Source organism: Schistocerca nitens, chromosome 8 (genome assembly GCF_023898315.1).
Source record: "Schistocerca nitens isolate TAMUIC-IGC-003100 chromosome 8, iqSchNite1.1, whole genome shotgun sequence".
Classification (NCBI taxonomy): Eukaryota; Metazoa; Arthropoda; class Insecta; order Orthoptera; family Acrididae; genus Schistocerca; species Schistocerca nitens.
The window spans coordinates 550259422-550282751 of record NC_064621.1 but is presented as its reverse complement, the minus strand read 5'-3'; the positions used below and the strand labels follow the sequence as shown (position 1 = coordinate 550282751).

At 43.8% G+C, this 23330-nt stretch overlaps 1 protein-coding gene across 1 annotated transcript in view; it reads left to right on the top strand.

The window, feature by feature from the left end:
* Positions 1 to 23330, top strand: part of LOC126199671 (uncharacterized) — a 181766-nt gene that overhangs the window by 75689 nt on the left and 82747 nt on the right. The window contains exons 8-10 of the mRNA XM_049936598.1: positions 2709 to 2812; positions 3062 to 3188; positions 16621 to 16899. Coding sequence (XP_049792555.1) covers positions 2709 to 2812; positions 3062 to 3188; positions 16621 to 16899 — 510 coding nt within the window. The remainder of the gene's footprint in view (positions 1 to 2708; positions 2813 to 3061; positions 3189 to 16620; positions 16900 to 23330) is intronic.

Below are 23330 nucleotides of genomic sequence, written 5' to 3'. Positions count from 1 at the left end.
CTGCCTAGAAATGATCAGACTGTTTCTAATACACACCATCACTAATGTCAGTGAATCTGACAGAGGAAGATTGTTGCACTATTTTTAGCAAAAACTTTTCTGACTTTTCATTCGTGCGACGAAAGACAAGTCGTATATATATTCTTGGTACCTCACCTGTACCTAGATTTGTACTTTTTTACTACATCAGTGTTTAAACAATGTCTTTGGCCTATAAATTTAATTCCTTGTAGTTTCTTTCTGTCAGATAGTATCATCTGTGAAGCACTATTGCCGCTATGGTGTCGCCTAAGAAAAAGTGGCCACTCTATTCGTCGAAAAAAAGAGGCTAAGGTGTTTAATCCATTAAGACTTAGTTATCTCCGTATTTCATGCATAATACTACAAATCATATTGATTCCAGAACCCTTTTGTAAGCAAAACTGTCATTCTTAATTCTCATCCTTTGTCACAGTTTTAAAATAATTTATGCTATTTAAAACCGTTTCTGTTCCGTTAAACTCGGCCTAAGACAAAAATCCGATTGAAATCAGAGTTCTGCAGCTGCTTGGTATTATTTCAGACACAAGGGTAACAAGATGTCTTGAAAATATGTCCAGAAATCAGAACAAGAAATACTGGATGCTCTTGTAATGGCACTTGCCGCATTACTCTCACAGGTAGGGAAAATGGCTGTTATGCATATAGCTCCTACATTTTTTTCTTTGCAAATATTTTGTGTGACACTTTATAATGAGCAGATTAGAAATGTCTAACAGGAAAGGTCAATAAGCATGGTTTGGTGAAAATTCAGTTTTCCTCAGAGTGAAACTTTACACGACCTTCCCCTACGTATAGACTGGAGAACAGAAAAAAGAAAAAATATCCATTTGTAGGTCCCCTTATTTGAAGCGTATTTGTCAAATTCATTCTTATCTATCTACGGATATGTCAAAAGAGCCCGTTGACCATCCAACAAATTTATCAGTTAAACTCACCTTTGAGCTAGTGGGAATGGCTACAAATGCAGATAAAGCATTTGTGACATTGACTCTGGCACAGCCTTTAAAGAAAAAGAAGAACAAGAACAAGAAGCTGGTCCAGGGAAAGATTTACAATGCAATACTATTAAAGCAAAGGTTACACTCAGAACTTGATAATTACATCACCTTTCTCCGAATGGACAGTGAAACTCTGTATAAGTCGTCAAAAGTTGCTCCACACCATACATTTACATTCCACGGTAGCTGTCGCTCTACCTGTCGAAGCCAGCGAGGATTGTCCATGGACCAGTAATGCATGTTTCTAATCCGCTGCACCGTGGTTTGTGAAACCTGCTTCATCGGTAAACAGGTAGAACAGCAACGCATTCTCTGTTAACGCTCATTGACAGAAATTCACTCGATTATTAAAGTAATCTCCATGCAATTGCTGATGCAGTGACAAATGATACGGGTGAAATTTGCGACGATGAAGTACGCGCATTACACTACTTTGACTCATTCCACTGCTTCTAACGATATGATGTCACGTGAACTCACTCACCACTTCTGTGGTGGGTTTGTTACGGACCCGTTTGCGTGTTACGACCGTACTTGTTGCGTACAATTGTTTGTAGATGTTTTCAAACGTGCGGTTTGTTGGATGATCTCTGTCCGGGTACCTTTCGGCATACAATCTGTAGGCTGAAGCTGTATTTTTCTTCACTCGCCATAGATATCATCTCTGGCTTTTAAGAGTTAGAATAAACCATTTTCACAGTTCTTACAACACTGAACACACTGCTGTACTTGCTACCTTCTCACGTCCCTACTGTGCGTACTTCAGTTCTTACTTGTGTACAGTACACTATCACAGACGCCCGGTACCACAGTGTACTATAGTCATTCTGAGTACAAAGACTAATTCAGAAAGCACTACATGCAGACACTGAGACAGCCAAACTCGTAAACATCGCAGTCTTCGTAAACATACCCCTACAGATCTTGTTTGTTACAACACCCGACTGAAAGTTTGAGGTTTCAAGTGTTAACTTTAAGTTACAAATTGCTCCGGATGTACTTCACATTTTACAATGTAACAAACGGCATTGATTAAGTATTTGTTTCTATTTTCAGTTGTGTTACAAATAATAACAGGTTTCCATTTTTTTAAAAAAAACCTAAGTATGTGAATGAAAATCTTAATCTTCTGTGCATTTCTCAATGGTTTGTATTAACCATTTCCACCAGCCCCTCTCCTCACTTTCGGTCTGTTGAATTGGTCATTCGATGTTTGTTGTGGTTTGGGAGCTTTTCCCAGTGGTAATGTTAGGTGACTCACCCTATGTAGCTCGGAAAGACGCAACACCTCTACCATTTAGGTAATTTTGTATTTATCCTTTCTAGTAGTTTCTATAGTTTTGCACACTCATGATACAGCGAGACAAATTGTAGTAAAACTCTCTATACATTGTAAAACTCTCACTCAATATCATCTCAAACGACGACGGCCACCTTGGCGGATTTTACATCAATCAACATATGTATCAAACATGTCAAAACGGTCTTTTTTTGACAGACGCGTTAATCAGCACTATACATGGTTAAATATATAGTAAGCATACTCAATGTTGACAAATCGTTTGATCATGTGTGGGGATCGCTGGGAGTGGTATTGTAGCATGTGGAGCTCCTTCCACCTCGGCTCGTCTCACAATACGCTGTAAGCAGAAAGTTGCGTTTCGGCAGGTGGGGCAGCGCGGCATCGTCAGGTCGCGGTCGAGCGTGCCCAGCCTGGCGGCGGGCGACTGCGCGCTGTCGCTGTCGCTGCCCGCGGGCGGCGGGCGGGCTTCGTCGCCCGAGTGCGCCAGCAGCGGCAGCCCGCGGCTCGGCTCCTGCTCGTCGCTGGGGCCGCCCTCGTCGGCCGCCGCCTCCACGTCCGCCTCCGGCTCCGCCCCCGCCTCCGCCTCAGGCGCCGCCTCCGCGGGCACGCCGTCCGCGCTGTCCGCGGCGACGGCCACCGCCGCCTCGTCGGGCTCCAACCCGGGTTCGGGTTGCGGCGGGTCGGGGTCCGGGTCGGGCGGCGGATCGTCGAGCCTCAGCCTGGCCAAGCCGCGTCTCGTCAAGCAGAAGCAGTCGCTGTGCGACGACGAGGCGCGCGAGGAGGCCGAGGAGGGCGAGGACCCCAGCGACCTGCGCGACCTCGTCAAGGCTCTGCCCGAGTTCAAGGTGGGCCACCAGCCTCTACCTGCCACCTGTCTGTGCCCACCTCATACACTGTGTGGGGTGACACCTGCCTATATTTGTATATACTATCTAATCAAAACTCTTCTAGCATACCTACGTAATGTGGAGGTGGACCGGCCAATATAGAACAAGGTGGGGAGCATTGTGCTGTGAGTATGCAAGCAGCAACATCACAATGGGTCAGCCAGAGACTTTGAATGTGGACCAGTCACTGTGTCACCTAACTAACAAATCCATCAGGGACATTTCAACCCTTCTAAAGCTGTGCAAGTCGACTATCGGTGATGTGCTTGAGAAGTGGGAACACACAGGAACAACGGCTAAATGAAGACCAGAGAGACTTCGCATACTGATGGATAGGTATCCTTGAGCATTGCAGAGGGTGGTTGTAAAAATTCGGGTAAAATCGGCACAAGGAATCACTACCAGCAGTCCATCTAACATCATTGGTGTGCAGAAAAATAGAGTGGGGTACAATGATCAAGCAGCTCCTCATATGAGGCGCACCTTTCTGTAGTTTATGCCAAATGACGTGTAAGGTGATGTAATCACTGACACCCCTAAACATGGATGATTTGGAATGATGTATCATGCTGTGCCTAGTGGTAATCCAATGGATGTGTCTGGGTTTGGTGAATGCCTGTAGGATGTTACCTGCCATTATGTGTAGATTACAGAGGTGTGTGCTACAGTAAGATGGTGTTTTTGATGGCTGGTGTGTTTCCCGTACTGTGTTTACTGAAAAACTAAATACATAAGAGCACAATCACATTTTATATCATTCTCTTCTGTGTGCAGCAGCCGAAAAACTTGGAAATGATCACTATATCAACTGTGCGGCCTGTAATAAAGTATACCTGAGAGCCAATGGTTTCTGGAAATTAACATTCCTGATGTTTACTGGCCTGGCCATAGTCTCGACCTGAACCAGTGGAACACCTGTGGAATGAATCAGAATGTCAACCTCTCAAATCCACAACTCCCATGGACTTACTTTTACTTCTGAAATGTTCTCGTTTATTCAGAAGTGTCACGTCCTGCAAATAGTGCAGTATTTCCGTAAGCCGGCTTGCTGGCATCTTCAGGCAGTGCTGATGCCTATTTGTGTTGCTAGTCTCTTGGTCCTTGTAAGGAACTCTCGTGTTTTGTTTCCACGCAGTATAAGTGCAGTTCCAGTTTTCCTTTAACTCCTGTGGTCTTCCATGCTTTTCTGATCATTTTTTACTTACATAAATTTTGGTCTAGGGGTGACTTTTTTTCTTGTGTTCCTGCCTATATATATTGTTCACTCCTGCAGCAAGTCTGGCCATATAGTAGTTGGCCTGTGGTGGGCCTAGGCTCCCAGATCTACGATCGTTGGGCTGACCTTCCGCCACGACTTTTTCTTGAACAGGATCGTTGCCCTTAAACGAAGTGTCGTTTTTACCAAAAGGCTCGAGATCTATCAGGAACCTATCCCGATGCCTGTCAGTTGAAGGCGATTGTTTTTGTTGAAATCCCTTGAAAGATCAATAGCGAGCGTTAGACCCTCATTCTTCACCCTCGGGAGCCTCCTCACATGACTCTTGGCGACTCAAGAATAGGCCTGAAAAACACGTATGGGTGGCGTCGATGTCGGCTTGAACTGGGGCATGATTCATCACGCGCTGGGAGCCCTCTTTTAGACCTCTCACTCAATACATGTAGGCGGCTCCGCTGGCGTGGTAGAGGTGGAAGTGCGCTGCCAGGATACGAGTCGCGGTCCTCAGTCTCTGAGCCGCCACCGCAGGATTCGAAACGTCGCTCATGCAGAGGAGGCACATCTAGATGGTGTGATCTAAACTGTTCGGCTGGCGTTCCGTGACTAGATATTCCCAAAGATTACCGTTATGATTTGAACACGTTCAAGGCTGGATCGCATTTTCCTTAGTTGGAAACCACTGACTTTATTTACCAGCTCATTACGCAGCTAGATGTCCACAGACTGACTTAAAATATTTTATGTTGTGTTTACCAGATACTCTTTGTGTCCAAAGTAAGTGTGACAAGAAAAGAACCACCAAAAGTTGTTGCTGTTTTGGAGGTGGTTCGCTTGCATGCGGCAACTACACAGCCTCAGCACAGGGTCAAATACATTAGGACAACCTACAGCAAAGCTCAAGGCACGCAAATTAGCTACTATTTACAGTTATCTGTTAATACAAACGATACATTACTTAACTACAGCGTGAAGATGATGTGTGGCAATGTAGGTAAATGTTCACTTGCACTGACTAATCTATGAACGCTGGTCTAGTCCTGCATCCACTGAACGATGATTAACATAACTACCAGGATTTCCAGTTGGGCTCCTCTGCTGTGCTGAATTAACTGTTAATGCACTTTGAGTGAAGCCGTGCATCTGCTTACATCCGCGTTTGGCGGGTGGATATTTGCGTGACGTAAAGCAGACCATGACATAGTCCATGTGCTGTGTGCCCTCTACGGCGCCTGGACATAACTATGTTGCACTTCTCTGGAGGCTGGCCTTTCCCTGTGGCGCCCTCTTTGTTGATGGCTGTCTCCCACGTCTTCTGGTGGACTCAGAAAAATACAATCCCAGACTACTTTGGCCTGTTTCAACGACCTGTTTCAGTTATACTTTGTGGCCTGTCCATTGGAGGGGCAGTGGATCGCCACAGCTGACTTGTTTATTCCTTATCTGTGTGATGCTTGTGGTCCGCACATCTTTCCTGTGTCGTCCGAATAGTCTGCCTTAGAGACATTTTCCGGCATTGACACGGAATGCTGTCGATTCCTGGTTTCTGAATCCTTGTTCGTCCTTAAGAGACGTCAATCTGTGTTTTGTCCTGGGTGGCGGGCGAAATACACATTTTACGTCATGCTTCCAGAGCTTTCCTTCCGTTTTCGCATATGTGTTAGCGACGTGCGGAATAAACACTATCGAAACACGTTTCTCTTCTTTCTCGGCCGGCCGCAGTGGCCAAGCGGTTCTAGGCGCTTCAGTCTGGAACCGCGCGACCACTACGGTCCCAGGTTCGAATCCTGCCTCGGGCATGTATGTGTGTAATATCCTTAGGTTAGTTAGGTTTAAGTAGTTCTAAGTTCTAGGGCACTGATAACCTAAGATGTTAAGTCCCATAGTGCTCACAGCCATTTGAACCATTTTCTTCTTTCTCCAAAAGTTTAGCCTAGGCTCCTTCGGTTTTATGGCCCGCTTGGTCTGACGTTGGTTGTAACCCCTTTTCCAAAAAACCGTCTGTAGGTGCTGTAATTCTTCTGCTAAACTCTCACGGTCGGAGATTTCGCGAGATCTGTGCACTAGTGTGCTGAAGACGCCTTATTGTTGTGATGAGGTGTGACAGCTGGAAGCACGCTAGTATAAATCTGTGTGAAACTTCAGGCCAGATTAAAACTATGAGCCGGACCGAAACTATAACCCGCGACCTTTGCTTTTGCGGACGAGTGCTCTACCAACAGAGCTACCCAAGCGCGACCTTCGACCCGTGACAGGCAAAGTTCCCACGTTCGAGTCCCTGGCCTGCACATATTTTAATCTGCCACGAAGTTTCATATCAGTTCACACTCCGCTGCAGAGTGAAATTTTCATTCTGATAAATCTGTATGCTTTGGTTTACGATAAATGCTGTGTCCTAGTGTGCCACCTGCAGTCCTCTTGACTAGGAAAGGTGGTTGTTAGTTCACTTACATTAACATCATGAAGCTGATGTTTTGGTGCAGATAGGACAGATGTTGCAGAAAGTCTTGCAAATGCTGTCGCCCATCCACGTACAGGAAAAAGCACGCGCGTTTTCACTGTGGCCACATCCTGAACGTATCCACAAAAAACATGACGGTTTTCGGACTGCTGATCAACGGCTTCTTCTTCAAATGCGCCCGTTTACATGTGGGCTCACTACGTACCTTGTGATCCATTTTCTTCTGGTTTACTCGTTTCCGTACACTCCCATTGCAAATCTTTTTTTTATATCGAACCAATCCTTTGTTAATCCTGTGTTACGTTGTACCAGGGTACGGCTTAAAATAATGTGTACCACGAATCCTCGAAAAAAACTGTAATACATTTTCTTCGTTGAGATGCCTGTATGGGCACATTCAGAAAGCCGATAAATTAAAAACAAATAAATAAATAAAAATATTCGTCGCTGCTGGTGACAACTTGAAGCCCATCACCACTCCGCCGGTTCTGTTCAGGAGGAAGTAAGTTGACGTGAAAACGATTTCAAAGAGTTTCGTCAGCGATGGCCCGACTTTCTCTCCAATGAACAAGAAAGAACAAAGTTTAAAGTCTAGTCGACATCGAGGTAATTAGAGGCTGTTCTCTCATACGGGCTTAAGCGACTCTCTCAGAGGTCACTTTTCCTTGAGTTCCACAGAACTGTTGAAACGCTTCTCTCGTCCGGCCTGGGAGCTTCGATGCGTCACGCTACAATTTCCTATCTGCGGTAATTTCCCGTAACGTGCTGCGTAAAACGCGTGAGAGACCGCTGTCCCCACTCGCACAACGCAAACATGCCAGACCGTTTTCCTAGGGTGGGGGCAACGCAGTGCCGTTGCGAGCTCCACTTGTGGGAAATGTTTGCTGCTTCGGGAGGAGTCTGTCCTGCACGTCACAACGATTGCTTGGTTGGACTAGTGGGGAAAGTCCAACTGACAAGGGAAACTCCCCATCGCAAACCCTCACTCCCCCCTCCCATCCCCCGAGATGCCGTGCGGGGTAGCCGCGCGGTCTGCAGTCTAGGTCGCATTGCCATGGTTCGCGCGGCTCTCCTCCCTCCCCCCCCCCGCCCCCCCCCCCCCCCCCCGTCGGAAGTTCGGGTCCTCCCTCGGACATGGGTGTGTGTGTTGGTGAGTTTAAGTTGGGTTAAGTAGCGCGTAAGCCTAGGGACCGACGACCTCAGCAGTTTGGTCTCATAGGAACTTACCACCACCACCACCCTCAGATTTAGCCATAAAATGGCGCAGTGAATAGCCCGTAAAAAAATTGAACACAGATCAAGCATTAAAACAGGAGGAAGGTGTACTGAACTGTGAAAAAAAGCAGCATAGTAACAGTGAACAGTCCAAGTTTAAGATGTACAACATGGAGCATACTGGGAAGACCAATGTGTCGTGGTTGCCTAGTCGTTACCTAGTCACGGTGTTGGACTGTAAAGCGCGAGATCCGTGTTCAGATCTTGTTCGTTCCACTTTTTTTCGCAAAATTATGAATTATCCATTTGGTTCAAAATGGCTCTGAGCACTATGGGACTCAACTGCTGAGGTCATTAGTCCCCTAGAACTTAGAACTAGTTAAACCTAACTAACCTAAGGACATCACAAACATCCATGCCCGAGGCAGGATTCGAACCTGCGACCGTAGCGGTCTTGCGGTTCCAGACTGCAGCGCCTTTAACCGCACGGCCACTTCGGCCGGCGATATCCATTTGGTCATTAACATCTCTGTTCCCCTTCTGTAGTCATGGCAATTATCATATTATAAATTGGTTATAGAACATGATTCATGTGACACGAATATATTATCGTCGCAGGCAAACGTTATGAATAGTGAGAGCAGGCGAGATGCCGCACAGACCTCTCACAGAGCAACAGCAAATAAATGGGTGTGAACTATGCGGGATTCTCAATAACAATAAAATGTGTGATGGTCCTCAACTACGTACCCTCCGACTCAGAGTTGAAATATTAAAAGTTTTGGCTGGTTTCGTTGTCTAGGGGCTGGGATACGCAGTTGCCACATTACAAGCCAAATACTACTGAGTCTACTACAGTATACAATATGAATACACACATGAATCGAATGGTCGAAGTTTCTTATCACTTCTTATCACTCGGCAATTGTGAATTAATATAGAAATTTATAAGTGAAAGATGGCAATTAAATAAAATCTGCAGGTACTATTTTAACGACTTTAAATGATGAATACGATGGCAAAAGTACTTTTGAGAATCCTGTATATTTCTGCAAAACACTTATTGGTGTCGATGGTCCAGCAATGAAAGAAAATATAAGTTGAGTAACAGGGAAACAATTGATTCCTACTGCATGTAACTAGTTATGAACGACAACATAGCTCGTGAGATATTCACTACTAAACACACACTACGTCTTCACTGTAGAAGCCACGGAAATCTCACAAGTTCACAAGTCGGCACTCCGAAGTACCGGGTGATCAAAAAGTCAGCATAAATTTGAAAACTGAATAAATCACGGAATAATGTAGATAGAGAGGTACAAATTGACACACATGCTTGGAATGACATGGGGTTTTATTAGAACCAAAAAATACAAAATACAGATGGCGCTTCATTTGATCAAAATAGCAATAATTAGCATAACAAAGTAAGACAAAGCAAAGATGATGTTCTTTACAGGAAATGCTCAATATGTCCACCGTCATTCCTCAACAATAGCTGTAGTCGAGGAATAATGTTGTGAACAGCACTGTAAAGCATGTCCGGAGTTATGGTGAGGCATTGGCATCGGATGTTGTCTTTCAGCATCCCTAGAGATGTCGGTCGATCACGATACACTTACGACTTCAGATAATCCCAAAGCCAATAATCGCACTGACTGAGGTCTGGGGACCTGGGAGGCCAAGCATGACGAAAGTGGCGGCTGACAACACCATCACCACCAAACGACGCGCGCAAGAGATCTTTCACGCGTCTAGCAATATGGGGTGGAGCGCCATCCTGCATAAAGATCGTACGTTCCAGCAGGTGTTTATCAGCCGGGCTGGGGATGATGCGATTCTGTAACATATCGGCGTACCTCTCACCCGTCACGGTAGCAGTTACAAAACCAGAATCACGTATTTCCTCGAAGAAAAAAGACCCGATAACGGTAGATGTGGTAAATCCAACCCATACGGTGGCTTTCTCGTCGTGCAATGGAGTTTCCACGACAGTTCTAGGATTTTCGGTAGCGCAAATTCTGCAGTTGTGGGCGTTGACACACCCTTGGAGCGTGAAATGAGCTTCGTCGCTGCACAACATGTTGCTCAACCAATCATTATCTTCCGCCATCTTTTGAAACGCCCACACCGCAAATGCCCTCCGCCTCACTAAATCGCCAGGTAACAGTTCATGATGCCGATGGATTTTGTACGGATAGCATCGGAGGGTACGCCTCAGTGCCAAACAAACAGTAGCGTATGGAATGCCGGTGCGACGTGCGATTGCACGAGCGCTAACTTCCCCGCTTCCCCGTGCATAGGCGAACCCTCTACAGTCTCCATTTCTTCCTGAACTGTCTCAGCAGCATTACGCGTTGCGCTCTGTCGGCCACTACGGGGTCTATCGTCTAAACAACCCGTGGCTTCGAACTTCGAAATCATTCTCGCCACAGCTGCATTTGTCAACGGACCTTGACGCATTCGAATCCCCTTCCTATGGCGATAGGATCGTAACGCTGAACTAGCACATTCCCCATTCCGATAATACAGCTTTTCAGGTAACGTCAACATGCTGCGACTGCTGGCGCATCTGATTCTCTCTCTTTTTTTTCCTTTATTGTTATTATAACACCTGAACAATCAGGTAGGCTGGCAGCGGCATGCTACGCCGCTCTTCAGCCATAGTGTTGAGAATAACAGAACAAGAATGGAGAATTTGTATGAACATAGTAACGGGCAAAAAAATAGTGGTCACAGATACACAAAAAACACGGAGCCGTTCACACTCGACGATAACGACACTGAAAACACGTTGACACGGCGCACATAACACTGATGAATCCGACGGCACAAGTGAACGTAGAAGCGTGACGGCGGACACTAGAAACACAAAACGACGTCACACACACGAGACACTGATGGCGATGATCTCCGGCGCGCGAAAGTCCACGTAGCGTGTGCGAGTCCGGGGACCTGCCAAAAGGGGAAGAAGGGTGGGGGGGGGGGGTGGAGAGGGTGGAGAGAGGAGAACAAAGATGCCAATGGCTGAGGAGATGGGAGGAGGAGTAGAGAGACAGGGGAGGGGAGGCCCGGGGGAGGAGTGGGGAGAAAGGGAGGAGGGAGGGAGGGTGCCCAAAGGAACAGACACAGGAAGAGGGAGGGAGGATCAAAGTTGGTAGGAGGGGTAGATGGAGGGGAGGAGGACATCATCAGGGAGGGGGAGCTGGCGGAAGCCACCATGGGAGAGGGTAAGGAGGGTGGAGAGATGGAGACCGGGTGGGACGTGGGAATACAGGCGCGGCAGCGGGCGGGGGTGGGAGAGATTCTCTCTCTCTTTACAGCTCCTTTTATACACGATTGTCATGCGCAGTCACTGACGTTTTGCTGCCCAGCGCCATCTGTCGGACATTTTGTGAACTTTGTTCTTTTGGTTCTAATAAAACCCCATGTCATTCCAAGCATGTGTGTCAGTTTGTACCTCTGTATCTACATTATTCCATGGTTTATTAAGTTTTCAAATTTATACTGACTTGTTGATCACCCGGTATTTCTATCTGTCTGCTCCACTCTCCACATAGTTCCTGCGACCGACCATCGCTGCTCCACGTCCAGCACTCCTTGTGACCTGTGCCATCCTCCCATGTCCTCCCTCGAAACGAAGCTCTTCACCCACTTCCATCCAGGCTCCCCACTCACGAGCGCTGTGATTGGCTAGAGCGCTCCTGCCATATCTTCAAGCCAATGCACATTCACAAACATAATGGAACACGTTTGAAATATTGGATTTACATTTAAATAACTTGAAATTAAACAAATATTCCTACGGCTGGACCATAAACACGCTCTAACACACATTATTAAATACATAAACAAATTAAATAAACATATATCAAACGAATAGCAACAAAAGGTAGGCCAGTCGCCTAATGTCTCTGTGTTTTCTAAAACACAGTAAATATTTAACCAATTTCTTCATGAATAGTATATATCGGATATAAACAAAGACATAGATGAATAAATACAGGGTGTTACAAAAAGGTACGCCCAAACTTCCAGGAAACATACCTCACACACAAATAAAGAAAAGATGTTATGTGGACATGTGTCCGGAAACGCTTAATTTCCATGTTAGAGCTCATTTTAGTTTCGTCAGTATGTACTGTACTTCCTCGATTCACCGCCAGTTGGCCCAATTGAAGGAAGGTAATGTTGACTTCGGTGCTTGTGTTGACATGCGACTCATTGCTCTACAGTACTAGCATCAAGCACATCAGTACGTAGCATCAACAGGTTAGTGTTCATCACGAACGTGGTTTTGCAGTCAGTGCAATGTTTACAAATGCGGAGTTGGCAGATGCCCATTTGATGTATGGATTAGCATGGAGCAATAGCCGTGGCGCGGTACGTTTGTATCGAGACGGATTTCCAGAACGAAGGTGTCCCGACAGGAAGACGTTCGAAGCAATTGATCGGCGTCTTAGGGAGCACGGAACATTCCTGCCTATGACTCGCGACTGGGGAAGACTGAGAACGACGAGGACACCTGCAATGGACGAGGCAATTCTTCGTGCAGTTGACGATAACCCTAATGTCAGCGTCAGAGAAGTTGCTGCTGTACAAGGTAACGTTGACCACGTCACTGTATGGAGAGTGCTACGGGAGAACCAGTTGTTTCTGTACCATGTACAGCGTGTGCAGGCACTATCAGCAGCTGATTGGCCTCCACGGGTAGACTTCTGCGAATAATTCATCCAACAATGTGTCAATCCTCATTTCAGTGCAAATGTTCTCTTTACGGACGAGGCTTCATTCCAACGTGATCAAATTGTAAATTTTCACAATCAACATGTGTGGGCTGACGAGAATCTGCACGCAATTGTGCAAACACGTCATCAACACAGATTTTCTGTGAACATTTGGGCAGGCATTGTTGGTGATGTCTTAATTGGGCCCCATGTTCTTCCAACCTACGCTCAGTGGAGCACGTTATCATGTTTTCATACGGGATACTCTACCTGTGCTGCTAGAACATGTGCCTTTACAAGTACGACACAACATGTGGTTCATGCACGATGGAGCTCCTGCACATTTCAGTCGAAGTGTTTGTACGCTTCTCAACAACAGATTCGTTGACCGATGGATTGGTAGAGGCGGACCAATTCCATGGCCTCCACGCTCTCCTGACCTCAACCCTCTTGACTTCCATTTATGGGGGCATTTGAAAGCTCTTGTCTACGCAACCCCGGTACCAAATGTAGAGACTCTTCGTGCTCGTATTGTGGACGGCTGTGACACAATACGCCATTCTCCAGGGCTGCATCAGCGCGTCAGGGATTCCATGCGACGGAGGGTGGATGCATGTATCCTCGCTAACGGAGGACATTTTGAACATTTCCTGTAACAAAGTGTTTGAAGTCACGCTGGTACGTTCTGTTGCTGTGTGTTTCCATTCCATGATTAATGTGATTTGAAGAGAAGTGATAAAATGAGCTCTAACCTGGAAAGTAATCGTTTCCGGACACATGTCCACATAACATATTTTCTTTCTTTGTGTGTGAGGAATGTTTCCTGAAAGTTTGGCCGTACCTTTTTGTAACACCCTGTATATTTATAAGCATGCTGATACCGTTTTTCCATGTAACTGTGGAGTACTTATGGTCACCTTGAGCTCCATTAACTCATGTACTATTCAAGTTACGTCCCTGTAATTTATACCAATTTAGGTTTACGCTAATAGCTTTCCTGATACTAAACTTTAAACTAATAAAACTAATTTTTCCGCATCTTATAGCCACATATTATAGCTTGATAATGAACTTGTTTTCTTTTCATTATGGTCCATAGTTAGTGTGATACTTAAAAGTAAAATACTACACACATTTTGAAAACTCTGGAATGTAAAATGTACTCGCTGGCCAGTTTACGTTTGGTGGATTTATAGTTTGCTGCGCATAAAATATAGCTAACATAACAAAATTGTTTTTAACGGTGGAAGGAAAGTCGTATGTCTTTTCATTCTCGAGAAGATACGTAAGATGTGTTGGAGATCGTGGCTGTTGCCGCCTGCTATGTCGAGTACGGAGTTGTCTCGTATTTCTCTTCTTTGTATGCTGCCTACACAAATCGAGGCTGGCAATGAAAGAAAAACGTGCTCGCTAATTTCTGCAGAACCTGTTCAGTTTACAACTGCCTTGTTAGCTGAGCATGTTGCAAATTGTTGACATGTGCTGTTAGTTGTTTTGAATGACGCACGAGCGATGTAACTGCGCTCAGTCAAAATGTTATACGGTTGCTGAACTGTACTTGGTACAAGTGCAGCAAACAGAACAAACGTACATTCTTTTAACATAAGTCTACGGATAAAACAATCGAAATGAACAATAGGAAAATAAAACTTGTTATATGGTCGAACAATGCAGTTGCGATTGTAGGAGACAACAGTACTTTCGCTTTTAATATATTCTACGGGAAAACGTAGGAAATGAGAAAATAAATAAAATTGGAATTATGTTACCGTCTAATAACTTAAACAAACGTCTAATACAATAGCTATTAATACTTTCTTCTAGAGAGGAACGTACGAAATTAAAAAAAACTGTTGTGATTTTCAGTTTCTCCCGGCGTATTTGCTGATAGAACAGACCATGGGTGTGCTGCCGGTTCATAGCGTCCAGCGGGTACAATGTTTCGGAGATCAGACATGTCACCTTCGTCAGGCGCGCTGACCAACTGTCGTGGACTGTTCGATCAAAATAAAACTGTTGTTTTACGATGCCGACCGGTGTGGCCGAGCGGTTCTAGGCGCTTCAGTCTGGAACCGCGCGGTCGCAGGTTCGAATCCTGCTTCGGGTCCTTGGGTTAGTTAGGTTTAAGTAGTTCCAAGTTCTAGGGGACTGATGACCTCAGATATTAAGTCCCATCTTGCTCAGAGCCATTTGAACCCCCCTTTTTTTACGATCTAGTAACGAAAGTTGGAGTTCAGATCACAGTTGTAGGTTTCTTCACACCTGCCTCGTTTTCTGTCAGTGTTCTCACAAAGAGCGCACATCATGCTACGATGATTTCCCTCTCAACCAGAAATATCCTATTTTTTATATTTTTTAAACGGAAGCAAATCTTTCCGATTTTCTTCTCGACAGAGCTGAACTATGTTATTTATGACTCTTCGGTCATGTATATAGGCATTTCAGCAGATGATATGAATGCGAAGAAGTAGTAACGCACTATGATTATAACGTGACTGTACAATGGCGAGGCACGTGCATCAGTCGTGTACTGTGTATTGTCGAACGCCTATCGTCTCGTCTGTATGTAAACAAAGTTTCGTCCCGTGTTCTGCCTTAGCCATGTAAAATGAACAAGTTGTAGTTAACGTGATTTCTAACAAATCTAAACGAAACCCGACAGAATACATAGAAAGATACTTACAAAGAAGGATCCTTTATTGTATGATTATATGATAGCGGAACAAACACTGGTAGCAGTTACTTCTGTAAAATATCTGGGAGTATGCGTACGGAACGGTTTGAAGTGGAATGATCATATAAAATTAATTGTTGATAAGGCGGGTACCAGGTTGAGATTCATTGGGAGAGTCCTTAGAAAATGTAGTCCATCAACAAAGGAGGTGGATTACAAAACACTCGTTCGACCTATACATGAGTATTGCTCATCAGTGTGGGATCCGTACCAGGTCGGGTTGACGGAGGAGATAGAGAAGATCCAAAGAAGAGCGGCGCGTTTCGTCACAGGGTTATTTGGTAAGCGTGATAGCGTTACGGAGATGTTTAATAAACTCAAGTGGCAGACTCTGCAATCCAGGCGCTCTGCATCGCGGTGTGGCTTGCTGTCCAGGTTTCGAGAGGGTGCGTTTCTGGATGAGGTATCGAATATATTGCTTCCCCCTACTTATACCTCCCGAGGAGATCACGAATGTAAAATTAGAGAGATTCGAGCGCGCACGGAGGCTTTCTGGCAGTCGTTCTTCCCGCGAACCATACGAGGTGATGATGTTTGGTTTGTGGGGCGCTCAACTGCTTGGTTATCAACGCCCGTACTAATTCCCAACCTTTGCTCAGCCCAATCTCGCCACTTTCCGGAATGATGATGAAATGATGAGGACAGCACAAACACCCAGTCATCTCGAGGCAAGGGAAAATCCCTGACCCCGCGGGAATCGAACCCGGAACCCCGTGCTCGAACCATACGCGACTGGAACAGGAAAGGGAGGTAATGACAGTGGCACGTAAAGTGCCCTCCGCCACACACCGTTGGGTGGCTTGCGGAGTATAAACGTAGACAGAAAACACGGCGCGACGGGTGCTGCACTAGGCGCTGTAGGTACTCAAGTGGTTTTCGTAGGAAAGGCCCCGTTACTTACTTCTATGCTCTATGGAAAGACCGAGCCATCTTCTCCAGGCTGGACAGAGTCCCCCTCCTCTGGACATCGGAAACCAGCCCTGGCGTCCAGGCGCGGCTGCGAGTGGTGCGTCACAGGCCGGCCTGCTGTGTCCCAGGTGTCGGCGGGCGGGGTGCGGCGCTGCGGGAACGTGTTCAAGCAGAGCTCGATGAACGAGGAGCTGATGATGTCGACGGAGCGGCTGCGCGAGAAGGAGCGCGTGCGCCAGAACATCCAGAAGCAGGCGTCGCTCAACGAGGAGCTCATCTACCGCCGCCACCGCACGCTCGACTCGCTGCGCGACACCTTCTTCTCCACGTCCACCGCCAAGCGCTTCCAGCTGCTCAAGAACGGCCTCACCAGCAAGATCAAGAGCTCCACCACCGGCATCGAGAAGGTGAGCGCTGCGAGCACCAGCCGCCTTCTACTCCGTCTCTCTTTCTTTCTTTACTTCTTTAACCCACTGAGAGGACCACACGAAATTACTTCAGTCGCCTTAAAATTCAACTAAAACTATTATCTGCATCAGTCACTCTTTTTATTTCATCCCATGACGCGTTTCGAAAATTTAGACTTTCACCATCAGGTGAACAAAAGTATTACGTTAATTTTTTTCTAGTTGAATGCAGCCAGTTCTTTGCAGTGGCTTCATTTTGCTACAAAAACGTTTAACAAGCACTTTTTAGCGTAATATGGCACTAAAATTATAAATTTTAAAGGAGTGGCGGAGTTACTTACAATCTTTTCCAGTGCAGAGAACCCTGCGGTGCGTCATAAATATTAATTGTTAACTTAATTTGTCTCACAGAACAGGAACCAGTAATATAACAAATCAGAGACTCTAGCAGTGCAATAATATAGTGTCTTGCCCCAGATACCATTCATTGCTTACATTGTGGACCATAGATACATATAACGATTATAAAATTCTTTCATTCTTTATAACTTATTGAAATTATTAATATTGCAAATACATGGCATTAAAGACACAAATAAAGAAAATATAAAAGTAGCTGACATAGTATCAACATAACCTAATTCTTACTGCTTCTGTACAGTGCTATTGGAATTATCTTTTATGAAGGTCACTCAGGAAGTAGAACTGGTTGGGTTGTTTCGGGGAGAAGACCAGACAGCGAGGTCATCGGTCTCATCGTATTAGGAAAGGAACCATCCCGGCATTTTCCTAGAGCGATTTAGGGAAATCACGGAAACCTAAATCAGGATGGCCGGACGCGGGATTGAACCGTCGTCCTCCCGAAGAAGTAGTACGTGGAAAGAAGTATGGTGCATCACCTAGTATATCTGCGAAGCTCATGGTCTGAGCTTTTTCATTTATTGTGTTCTGTCCATGCTTTCTATTGTGAATTAAAACTTCCGGTTCTTCATAAAGATTGAGTTCGCGGCCTTTGTTTATTTCGTGAAGTATTATTAGATTGTCCTCTATGTTATCAAAGGAATGTGTTGTGTACTGAATGTGTGGAGCTAAAGCAGATTTGTTAGGTGTGCTATATCTAAACGTATTAACGTTTTCTTTGAATCTGGTTCAGAAGTTTCGTCCGGTATGACCGAAACACTATACGAGGCACTGATTGCATTTTACATTATATACACATGAGTTGGAGAATTTATCTTTACTGACTTCTGTAGTGTGCGGCAGTCTATTACCTACTTTATTTTTGGTGGAGAAAGCAACTATTACATTCCTGTGATAACATACAGGACAATTTAATAATACTTCACAAAATAAACAAAGGCTTAAACTCAGTCTTTACGAAGAGCTGGAAATTTTCTTTTACAATAGAAAACATGGACAGAACACACTAAGTGAAAAGGCTAATACAATGCCAGTGAGCCTCTTTAAGAGCTTCGTAGGTATAACAGATGGTGCACTGTAGCTCTTTCCACATTCTGTTTTCTGATTGACCATTTTTATTTTATTTTTTTATTTGCGGCTTTAATGGCATGTATTTGCAATAGTAATACTTTTAACGAGTTGTTGTAAAGACTGAAGCGGCTTTATAAGTGTTATAAGTACCTATGGTCCAGAATGTAATTAGTAATGAATTATCTCTGAGCAAAGACACCACATTTTTGCATCGTTATAATCTTTGGCTTGTTTATGTTGCTGGTTCCTGTTCTGTGAGACAAATTAGTTAACTATTTATAGCTATGACGGACCGCAGGGTTCTGCGCATTGGAACAGATTGCTCTGTCACCGTTTAAAGTTTATAATCCTAGTGCCATGTTACGCTAACAAATGCCTATTACACGTTTTTGTAGCAACGTCTTTCTTTCCGCCTTACTTCCTGTCCAGTAGGTTTTCATTCTTTCCGTACTTTGTTCTTTCTTGTTGCCATCCACATTGCGCCTGTCTTTTTCTTGGTTTTCGCCTGGAAGCGCCTGAAACTTTACTTTTAGCCTGAACTTCTTTCCCTTTCCTATTTCTTCCTCCATTATTTCCATTTCCTTCAGGTCTGCTTTAACTTCTTTGATCCACATCATTGATGTTTTTTTTTTTAGTTTCTGTCAAAAAAGTTGAAATTCTTGTTATTCTTTTCTCATCCATCGTTTTGGGTGTCCATACAATACAGGTCGTCTTTAACTCACTGTGCCTAATATTAGTCCGGTTCTTTCATAAACTTTTTACTACTTCTTAATTTCCATTTCCCACTGTCATATTTTGTTTCAAAAATTATTCTGACTGTATTAGTTTCCTTCTTCTCTATCATCTAATTGTTTGCCTGAATTTTAAAAACGACATTGTGAAGCACAAAGGCATTGTGGTCTAATAACAGTGTTGTAATGCCGGACTTTTGCATTAATGGATGATGATTTCTTGTTATACAACATTTTGCTAACTGAAAAGCCATTTTCATTTTCCTTGCCCTTGCTAAGTTAGCATTCAGCATTGAGATGTATTATTTCAACTCGTTACAAAAATTTTTTAGCGTTTTTATTCCTCCACAGCCAGTTTCTGTGCGTTTCGGAGCGACCTTCGGAAATGCCACACACTCTGTTTTATTCTTAACTTTACGTATGGGTCTGCTTTTGAAGCTTTCTCTTGCCGAAGATTTCTCTTCATTGTTCCATGTTTTATACATTAAGGTAAGATGGAAAGATCGTCCGCGAAAAACATACAATCAATTCTGTCTTACACCAGTTTTGATCTCAAGACCTCTGGAGGTTTCACCTAAAATTTTAATTTTGCGTTTTGTATTTATTTCTGTGTCTTTTATGATTGCAGCTCTTTTTAGATGCTGTCAATCAAATCACGTTTTCTTTAAGTCTACAAATGTTATATAAATGCTTTTAGACCTTTTTGTTCTATATCTGATTATAAATTTCATCCTTAAAATTTATTCCACACAGGTTCGACCTTTTTGAAACCCTCCTTGATAATCTTCTAACTGCTGATCCAATTGGCTCTCCAGTCCTTTTTGTAATGGTTTTGAAAGAATTTTGTGAGTCACTGGTACGAGACAAATTCCTCTAAAGTCGTTGGCGTCAGCTTTATCTCCTTTTTTGTGGATTGGCTGAATTAGTGTAACTTCTGTTTCCCAGACATGTGAAAGGTCCCAAGTAGCTTCTTGGCTGTCCCAGAACATACAATTTTCCATTTTTTATCAGTTACTGAAGCTTCTCGGGGAACCTTGTATTTATTTGCTTCCCTTCTCAATATTAAGGCACTGAGGGACTCTGTTACATCTAAACATCTTTACTGATATGACACTACGGATGCATGTTACAAGAAAGACAATCGTACGCTCATAGGATGTTTAAATTTGGTGAAAATTTCGACGGTGAATACTGGAATACGTTCGTTCGAACTCTGAAGGAAACAGGGGTGAAACACAAGAAACAAAAAATTATCTAGAACTTGTACACAGCCGAAGGACACAGAAGGGAAGCAGTAGTTAAGGATGGAGTAAGACAAGGGCTGTAGCCTGCCACAGATTTTATTCCATCCTTAGATCGAGTGAGTTTTGAAGAAAACCAAGGAGAAATTTGGAAAGTTTAGGAAGAAGAAATTAAAATTTTGATGTTTGCCCATGACATTACAATTCGGTCGGAGACGACAAAGGACCTTGAAAAGTACTTTAACGGAATCGACATTGTCTTCAAAACAGGTTACAAGACAAATATCAAAACTATGGTAACCTAGCGTTGTCGAATTAATGGGACGACGCTGAGGACCTTATAGTAGGAAATGAGACAGTAGCAGCTGTAGATCGGTTTTGCCATTTGAGCGGTAAAATAGCTGACTACAGCCGACGTAGAGAGCATATGAAAAACTGACTGACAATAGCAAGAAAAGAATATCTGCAATAGAAAAATTTAAGGTAATATATGGACGTGCGGATTAGGAAGTATTTCCTGGACGATAAGAGAAAAGAAGCTTTTGAAGTATGGTGCGATAGAAGGATGCTGAAGATTATATTGGTAGACCGGAAAAATGAATCCCATCTGGGAGAAAGAGTCGATGGATAGGATTCGTCCTGAAGCGTCAAGGAATCGTCACTCTGGCAATGCAGGGAAGTCTTTGACAAATAATTGTAGGGATAGACTAAAGATCGGGTACAATTAAACGTTTCAAGTAGACATAGGTTGTAGAGCTTACGAAGAAATGAAGAGGCTTGCGCAGGATAGACTAGCTTGGAGAGATGCATCGAACCAGTCCTCAGACTGAACACGACAACAACAACAACGATATGCTGGTACGCTATCTATACATAGTCATAATTATAATAATAATGTACATATAATAACTGGAGGCGTATCGGTGATTAAGGAGCCTAATGCCAAAGAGAGCTATCCACGTGTATGAAAAAAATTAGATTTCAGGGTGTTTAGGAAGCTCATTGCGTCTTGCAATTTTTTTATGTCTGAAATCAAACACTGGAAATCCAGAATGGCATAATGACAATATTATGAGAAGGATAGTTTGCTAATACTCATACAGTGCAGAGGCTGAGTCGCAGACAGACACAACAAAAAGACTGCTAAACCAGGAAGCTTCCGGCCAAAAGGCCTTCTGAATTAAACATGGCCACACGCATCCACGCAAACACAACTCAAACACACGTGATCATTGTCTCGCGCTGCCGAGGCCAAACTTTTATTATGTGCTGTACTCCCCTTACCATTTAACACCATTCATACAAAGCAACTCGAACTGAGTTACTGCCATTCATCACATGTAAAAATAGCTGCATTATAAACGCAAATTTACCCACACAGTGATGTTTTAAGCTACTTATTTTGTATGCTATAACACTAACATGAGATCATTTGTCGCACTTCCTTGACTTCAGCATTTTATTTCTAGTCTTACAATTTGAAAGTAATGTAGGTGTGGTCCTGTCGTTACCTTGTCCATGAAACTTAGAAGATTAGAGAGAATCAAACTGACGATTATGTAAATGCAAAATAGAGAGAAATGCTACAGCTAGCTGGGTGAAGAAACGAAAAGGCAAACGTCATTTCTACGTGGCCCGGCAGAATTTACACACGGCTATAGTAAGTGTTATTGACCGGTGCCTAAAATGCGCACACACCTGATGCTCCTATTCTACCAGCAGTCCGCTTTCCTGTACGGAATTGAGGTGTTTATATCAAAAGAGGAATATTTCACTCAAGAGTAGTTTTGAGACATATGGAAAAAAACTGTATAATACCTTGCAGTTACTCCCACATGTTCATCAGCAAGAACACAATCTTATACCAAAATCTGTAATCATAGAATAAAGGCAAGTAATAGAAAATGGTAACACAAAACGACTGACATATCGCTGTTTCGATTTAACAACACTCATTTTATCGTAAGTATCATGTAACAAAAAATAGCATATTTTCTAGCAAAATATTATTAGTCGTTTCGACATGTTGTACACATTCCTACTATTTGTTTAAACATTCATAATTAAACAATACATATCAAAGTAGACAATATGTTGGAAGGCAATATCATTATTAGTGCATTGGTTTGCAACATCAGAAAATTAATTCCTCGTTTGTTTCTTATTGAACAACCCTGTTTACTTCTGACAGGCACATATGTTCACAAAATTATCACTCTTGATCACTGTCACAAATCTCAGTTCCAGTTTCATTGCCTTCCTCTTCGTCACTCACGGTATTAACGGCAAATTTCTTTAGAATATTATCAAAATACTCGCGAAACTACAAAGGGATAACGTCAATCGTGCAAGAAACCTCCTGTAATTTCTCATGTTTCAGAGGAACGACGTCTACTTATACTCTTCGTGCATTATGAAAATGAGGGGCTATTCCAGAATTAACCAGGATATTGCACCAGTCCACTGCTACTGGGTGAAGCAGAGATGCATTTTGACTGAACAGTGTACTCAGATATGTAGTAATGCATAAAAGGCCAAAATAATCACATATTAGTATAATGTTTCCACACAGCTTCCTTCTTCTATTCTACTGAGAATTCAAACAATGAACATTGTACGAAAATTTACGTGCAGTCTGCGCCTGTTGCTTTCCAGTTGATATATTCCACACCCACGACCACCTTCTGCTTAATCACATTTCTCTTCCACTATTCAGGGCGTCGTCTCTTCCTTTTAAACTCGTGTAAATCGTCTCCGAACTCAAGAGGAAATCGTTAGGTTTATATCAGCACACTCAGAAAACATAGGTGAAAGCCCCCACAACATAATTATGTCCCCCGCTGGCATGTATCTATGGCGCGATACGTGCTCCGAGCAGACGTTCGCCTGAACCACAGAGTATCTGCAGACGACCATCGCCCTGGTGTAACGAAAAACGTTATTCAGCCTACCAGGCAACAAGTTTTCA